The sequence below is a fragment of the Mus pahari genome, chromosome 8 (assembly GCF_900095145.1).
Source record: "Mus pahari chromosome 8, PAHARI_EIJ_v1.1, whole genome shotgun sequence".
Taxonomy (NCBI): Eukaryota; Metazoa; Chordata; class Mammalia; order Rodentia; family Muridae; genus Mus; species Mus pahari.
The window spans coordinates 66,128,825-66,136,902 of NC_034597.1; the positions used below are offsets into that span (position 1 = coordinate 66,128,825).

Genomic DNA, 8,078 nt, shown 5'->3' on the forward strand with positions numbered 1-8,078 from the left:
GCATCTGGAAGATGGTGAGTATCTGCAGGGAAGGGATATCTTCAGAAGCATCTGGAAGATGGTGAGTATCTGCAGGGAAGGGATATCTTCAGAAGTATCTGGAAGATAGTGAGTATCTGCAGGGAAGGGATATCTTCAGAAGCATCTGGAAGATAGTGAGTATCTGCAGGGAAGGGGTGTCTTGAGAAGTATCTGGAAGTGCATGAGTATCTGCAGGGAAGGGGTGTCTAGAGACGCATCTGGAAGGGAGAGAGTGGTTTTACTACACAGAGCATTTGACTGGGGGCAGGGTGGGAGGAGGAGGATGGTAGCTCTGGCTCCCTGGTTACTCGGGCAGGAACAGCGAGGATGAGAGGCAGGAAGAAACTTGTGCGCTCTCTCTAATTACCCTGTCCATAATGCTGACAGATAGAATGCCCTCAAAACCAAATTCTGCTCAGGAAGACTTCAAGAGCGTGAAGTGCCTGTTTGGTTCTGTTTTTCTATCTGTTCTTTTGCTCACTTATTTGTTGAGACAGGGTTTCCTCTACCCCAAATGGTCTCAAATTCACCCTGCAGGCCAGGATGACCTTGAACAACTATTTCCCCTGCCTCTACCTCACAAGTGCTGGGGTCACAGCCTACACTGCTACCTTCAGTTTAGGTGCATGTTCTGGAAGCATCCACCAGCTAAATGGTGCCCCGTCCCCATCTCTCTGCTGTCACAACGGTCTCCTTTTTGAACAAGGGATGACGCTTCATCACGTTTTAGAAGCCATATAAGATATAGGAAAACAGAAGGGAACTCACAAGAATGCCACGCAAGGCTGCCCTTCAGACTCCACCCACAAGTGAACGTGTGTGCACAACTAAAGAAAAGAAAAAAGCAAAAATAACCACCAAAGATGACGACCTTAATACTTTAGTTCTATTTTTTTCAGACTTACATGTGCTCATACACAGACTAATTGTGCATACATAATTTACATAATTTACATAATTTACAAAATCATAAGATTTGGGTCCTATATTGGTTACCAGATTGACAAATTTCACCTTTTAGGAAAGAACCATGTTTTTTCTATAGTGCTTACACCTTGCTTTTAAGGTATATTTATTTATGTATTTCTACCTTGTGACTACATACAAATATTATATGTTTTGTGAATATAATTTTATACTTTATAAATTTTGTATTGTGTTTTCTTTTTAATATTTTTTAGCTGTCATAACAAATGTACATATCGGTGAGTATGTGCCCAGTCAGTGTACAGTGATCAGACACAGAAGCAGAGAAATCTACCCTTCATACACGTGACCCTTACAGTGGGGACATTCCAAATTCTCTGTAAACTATTTTGAAATATTCAGCTAATTGCTGTCCACTGTAGTTATCATACTTTTCCATAGAACATTCAAAGTCACTCCACTTGTCCACAGTGCCCATTAACCCTCTCTCTCCCGCCCCGCTCATATGTGCACACTCATCCCAGGCTAGACCACAGTGTTGCTATTCAATCCCTATTATTGATCATTCATTGCTTCCAATTTTATCCCTATTATTGATCATTCATTGCTTCCAATTTTAGTGCTGTGTTTTTGTCTCGTTTTATTTTGTTTTGTCGACAGGGTCTGCCTATGGAGCCCTGGTGAGTGTGGTATTTACCATATAACACAGGCTGGCCTCGACTTGAGGGCATGTTGATGCCTTGGCCTTCTGAGCACTGGGACTATGGGTGTAGTCCCCACCCCTTGTATGGTGTTACTTTTACAAATAGCCCATTGAGACTGAGAAGTAGCTTAGTTGGTGAGTGCTTGGTGGCACCCATGAGACCCTAGGATTGGCCCCTTACACCACATAAACCGGATGTGGTGGTGCATGCCGGTGATCACAGCACTCAGGAAGTAGAGCAGAGACTCAAGGTCATCCTCAAACACGTAGTGGGTATTTCCTAGGACATAGGCCTACAATCTGGCACTAGGCCACCAGACTCTGCTCCCAGATGCAGCCCCCTAGAAGGGATAGTCTTACTACACTGCTGAGTGATGGCTCTCAGCCAAGGACTGACATTCTTTCACAGTCCCATTCTTGGGATTGTCAGCATCACCTTGAGTTGGGTTTTACTCTGGCAACAGCGTCCACAGCACTATTTGCTAGCTCTAGCTAATGTGTCCTGGCACAGAGATTCGTGTGGCCTCTTCCCAGGATGTCCTGACTGCATGATCATATCCAATCAGGTACAGAAACTAAAAGCCCCGAGTCATCTGCATCATCTTGATGTGGACCTAAATTAAGAACTAAACTGTATCCCTGGGACTGGTTGTGTGACCCTCAGCGTTCATCTTTATTTTCTCTTGGATCTCTTCAGCTATAATGTCCTTGATTCCTACTACCCTTGTGGAAGCTGAGCAGTGCAGAAATGACTGGTCTATGGCCAGCAAATTCTTCTCTGTGCGCCTCTACCATCAGGCTCCCTCTTGGGATCCTAGGATCTCCGCTGTCCAAATACCGAGTGTAATGCTAATACTGAAAAATAGCAGCTCTGGCATTTCTTCTGCGCAGTACGGATCAAGTATTCTTAACATGTCCCCTCTGCGTGCTGGATCTGTGTAAATATATTACCCACTGGAGTAGGGCAAACACAATGCTGTGGAGCGAATGGAACTGTGTATAAAGCACAGGCTTTGAAAATAAACGACCTGCTTGCAAAAAATTGAAAAAGCACTGAAAACCCTGCGGGGAGATGTTGGAACGATTTTAAAGACACAGAGAAGAGCTGCTTGGGCTGGGCAAACTCCAGTACCACACTAGAGTATGTAAAACAGGTTACAGGGGCAGAGGGGTTAACAAGAGAATTCTCTGTTTTTTGAAAGAATTTATATCAAGGTTTTAAATGTGGAATATTCTCCAAATATCTTTGATATAACTCGTGTGGAGCACAGTATTGAACAAGAATGCCTTCCTGACCCATAGCAGATATGCAGCAAATTGAATCAACCAAACAGATTTATTTTATAAAGGTATATGTGCACATTCATGCATGCACTCATGCATATGTGCATGTGCATGCACTTGCGCAAGCACACACACACACACTTATTTTTAGTGAATTAACTGGCATTTATAAAAAGAACCTTAGGAAGAACATATGAACTAGCATCTCTCATTTTGATAGGTTAATTACTAGGAGTTAGAGGCAGGTCACCATCTTGAGGAGGACTGAGTGGCCCTGTCTAGGCACATCAGGAAAGAATACTGTTATCAGCTAGTAATGTCTCCCGTAGAATCAGGGAGTGAAGATGAAGCTTGTTTATTTGCCATTTGTTTATTGGCAGCAAACAGGAGTCTGCCATAAAGAATGTCTTTCGTAGAGGCTTGATTTCTTAGGTCTGAATCCCAGCTCTCTCTTACAAGTTACATGAACTTGGACAAGTCCCTTAATCTCTTTTGTAGCATCTCTTAATTGGGGACTAGCGACAGACTGTCTCACAGGGTACATCAAACACACAGTATTTTGAGCCAGTGTGAAGGTTAGCTGTAACACACACACACACACACACACACACACACACACACACACACACACGGGCAGTCTTCCATGGCCACATGTTTCTGCTTTGTGAAATGGATGTGGTCATGAGGCAGTGACACAGGGCATGGAAGACATGCCACCATCAGAGATGCCCCTGGGTACCATGCCGGGCTGCAGTAACTCTTATCACTTGAGTTGATGACAACTGTATCTGAAGCTCCTGATGACATCGTTAAATACAATCAGATGGTTAAGTGACCCAGGTGATTAGAAAGAACTCTATTGCACTCCTTGAATCCCAGCGCTCCAGAGGCAGAGACAGGCAGACCTCTGTGAGTTTGAGGCCAGCCTGATCTACATTGTGAGTTTCAGGGCAGCCAGAGCTAAGTAGAGAGATGCTGGATCTAAAAGAAAAGGGGGGGAAGAAAACCCCCTGATCTGTATGGTACCTTTGGTGAGTACCTAAGATTAGCAAAGCAAACCTGGTTCCTCACTTGCTTGAGTTCTCTCCAGTTTAAATCCCCTACTGTTTAAAGAAAACCATTAAAAGAGAAATCTTGGCCTTTTGGTTAAGATCAAGTGTAAAAGAGAGAACCCTGAAGTAAAGCAGAAGTAAGAAACTTCTGTAACCCAGGTGCTCTCATCCTCACCATCAGAGACCTAACAAGATATTTTTAATGCAAAGATGAGTGCTTTGTAGGAATTGATAATGCCTTTCTGTTCTCCTCCCCCACCCCCAATAGAATTCAAGATAGATACTACATCAAGCCTGCTCGATGACAATGCAAGGTAATAATCTTTTGGGAAAAGCCAGGTGGAAATTCAGAGATGGGGAGGGGTGGAGAGGAGACTACGTCCCTGAGGAAGGGTATTGAGTAAGGAGCACCTGAAAGTTACCAGAGTGCCCACTTGTGTCACGCTGTCACTCACAGGGGAGGGTTCCAAAGTCCTGTGTCTGTGTACTAAGGATGTCCAGCAATGAAAGAGCAGGGCCTCCCGAGTTCTGGTCAAAGCCTCGGTCAGGGACAGGCAGTAACAAGAGGTGGTCAGCAGAGGACTGACAGGCAGTGAATGCTCTCCGTGGACAGAAGCGTGGATGGCCAACGGGAAGTTGCAAGCCATACAGGGAAAACCAGCAGCTGAAGCACATTCCCAATAGTGACTGAAGTCCTGCCGCCATGACTCATGTGCCCTAGATGGCAAAAATAAAAACATCCATGCAGTAGCATATGGACGTCTAAGCACCCCCTCCTCCAGGCCTCTCTGCTCCTCAGGAGTCTCAGTAGAGCCCTAGGGAATTGAACATGACTTTAATAAAAATATGGATAAAGATGGGGTGGGTGCATGCTCTCCAAACTTAATGACCTGGGGTCACTAAGCACATCCATCTATGTACCCAGCTCTAAAGAAACCAGTAGAGAGGTACCCAGAGTTCCCAGTGTATTCTCCTTGTCTCTCTGTGTCATGTGCCCTAGAATCCCCCCCACAGGTGTACTTGCAGGGGCCCAGATGGGTGGTCACCTTTCTCTACTGATGATGTGAATGGCCGTGAGATGTAGAAAACTCACAAGGCCAGTTTGGTGGTGGTAAGAGGTGGGGGTGTGACCCCCGCCTTAGTATAAGTTATAAGTCAGAGGAGGGAGCTGCTATTGGCAAGACAGCCCTCAAGTTCTACTCTGCACTGACCCTCTGGTCTATACTCCACACCTCTAGGAGCCGGAAATGGTGGATTTGATGGAAAGCGCGCGCACGCGCGCGCACACACACACACACACACACACACACACACACTGAGTCTTTTTAGTTACTCCTTAATTTGCCTTGGGGATGAGCTGCAAAGGGGACTGACAGCCAGCCAGCCTGCCGAGTGTGACTTACGGGTTCCCTCAGGAAACACACCCACAGTCCAGCCAGGAACTACCGAGCAGCTGCTCTGTCTCCTGGCAGCTCCATCTTTACCTGAGAGGAAGCACTTCCGCCTCCCGGGTGTAGGGAGAAGATGAGGCGGTCATTAGCCCAGGGGAAGACGCCCCACAGGACAGGTTTGGCAGCTACACAGGGCCTTCTCTTTCACGCTCCTCATGGGCTACTAGGTAGACACTTAGCAGACCTAGAGCACAAGATATGATTGATCCCAGGTCATTAGGTTTAAAGAGCACACACCCACCCCATCTTTATCCACATTTCACTGAAGACTTTTTCAATTCCCTGGGGCCCTGGGGAGAGCGTTGAGGACCAGAGAGGCCTAGGGGAGAGGGCTTCCATATGCCATTTGGCCTGAGTCCCTCAGAAAAGTACTCTAATTATTTACCAGACATAGCCACCACCCCAATATCTGCCGGACACTTCTCTTTGGGCCTGTCTCTGCCACGTAGGCAATGGGTATAAAATAACTTCAGGTGGACACTCCCTTTCATTCATTTGAATTGTAGGCTCGACCCAGAGAAAATCCAGGGATTCCCAAGAAAGGATACGGTCCTTGAAACTGGCTTTCTGGACCCTACTCTGTGGAGCGTCCACACTTGATTCCTACCACCCCCACGGGATCTAGAGCCCTTTCAGAACACATGTGACAGCAGTGGGCCACCTGTAGAGACATGCCTCGATGCTTGGCTCTAAACTACTGTGACATGTACTTCTGTGGTTTGCACATCCCTAAGGTGACCTGTGGGGCAGGAGAAGACTGGAGCGATTATGAGCAGGGTTCTGAACCAGGACCGATGGGTAACGTTCTAGAACATTCTGCTGTCAGGGAAGGCATCCGTAGCTCCTTCCAGGTTTTAGTGAAACAGCAGCGGGCAACATGAAGGGCCACACGGCTGGTGCCTCCTAGCCTTCTGGCCTCTGCCACCTGCCTCTGGGACAGGCAGGCGTCTATGGGAGAAGAACAGCCTCTGTCTTCCAACCCCACAGTACCATACATCTGGGATCCTAGCCTGACTTCTGCAAGGAAATTAGCTAACCCTTTCCTCCCTGTTGACAGGAGTCCAGTTGGAAGTGCCTCTCAAGGAACCCACCCGACTCTCTCTTCTCCCGGCTCTACAGACGACCTGAAATTTACCACTTCTTCTTACTACAGTTTGCCAGGAGTCTCTGTTGCCCTAAGAAATCAGAGCAGTCAGACAGAATGGGCCTACAAGACTAAGTCGGGTAAGGGAGACTCCACCCTTCCAGGACCCTCTGGCCAGGCTCTCACGTCTGAGAAGATGATCGTGTGTGTGTGTGTGTGTGTGTGTGTGTGTGTGTGTGTGTGTGTGTGTGTGTTGTGTACATGTCTGATGCTGAAGTCTCCCAGGCATATGACACAGTCCTGGGTGATAGATGTCAAGTCAAACACATCCCAGGGCCTCCCAGAAGTATCTGCAAAGAGCCGATGGTTACTGCCTTCCCGTCTCCTGCTTGTCCCCTTGTTAGTCCTCCTGTCCGTTGCTATATGAACACAAGCAATATTTCCCTCAGGGGCAAAGGCATTCCCTCCACGGGCCATGCACTGGTTCTTTGAGGCCATAGACTATGTGTGGCTAATCATCTGTGGAGAATAGTCAACAAGCATCAGACCACCTCAGACTGTGTCTTGGTGTGCAGTGGAAGCTAGCTCCATCACAAATCCAGGCAAAGCCACCATCCAGTAAAAGTTACAGAAGAGATTTCAGAGAGGTGACATCGAGGGTCTCAACTCTACCTAATTAAGATCAAAGGCCCTTCCCTCTGGGCCCCGGGGATGGAAAGCTGAACAGCATTTGTTACCCTTGTTAATCATTAAAGGCCAGCCTGGGTGGTGTATGACCCATGTCACAGAGTTAGTTCCCATCTTTAGTCATGACAGCAGTAAATTACATTCCCTCTTACTTCACCTCCCTGCCCCAACCCGTGCCTGCTAAAGTTTGTGGCTCAAAGTTGGCTAAACAAAATTAGGAGCAAGAACCCCTTCAAAGGATGGTGGAGACACAGAGGACAGGCCCACAGAAGCCAGTGGATGATGGGAGGGAGTTCCCAGGCTTAACGGGTTCATTTGGTTCTCTCCGATCCCTGAGAGATGGGGCCATTGTGGACTCAGCGACATCTGCAGGGGAAGCTGATCTAGCTTTTATTTATTTCATAAGCAAGATGCTAAAGGGACTCACGACCCGCCTAAGAAGTGTCAGCGTTCAGCTTGAGAGAGTGTGGGAGAGAAGGAGAGAAAGAGGCTGGGTGTGGGAAGGAAAGACCCAAGGCCTGACCATAGCACTGTGGACACACAGCAGAAAGACCATGCGAAGACGGTTGTGTGTTCTCCATCCATGACCATTTCACAGTCCATGCTCCTGTCTTCCATTTCAGCCCCACCCAGCATTCCAAACAAAATCACTTGCTGTTCTTCGTCTGTGGTACACATCCTCTGGACTTTGCCCCAGGTCGCTGTGTATTATATGAGCCTAGGGACACCCTGAAACATCGTGTACTGTTCTTTTTTTTTTTTTAATTTATTTTTTTATTATTATTATTATTTTCTTTATTTACATTTCAAATGCTATCCCGAAAGTTTCCTATACCCTCCCCCCACCTCTGCTCCCCTACCCACCCACT

General features: G+C 47.0%; 1 protein-coding gene across 1 annotated transcript in view; it reads left to right on the forward strand.

The window, feature by feature from the left end:
- The window catches only part of Erich6b (glutamate rich 6B), a 40,544-nt gene that overhangs the window by 499 nt on the left and 31,967 nt on the right, over positions 1 to 8,078 (forward strand). Inside the window, 2 exon segments of the mRNA XM_029541348.1 lie at positions 4,256 to 4,301; positions 6,496 to 6,662. Of these exon segments, the coding sequence (XP_029397208.1) occupies positions 4,256 to 4,301; positions 6,496 to 6,662 (213 nt within the window).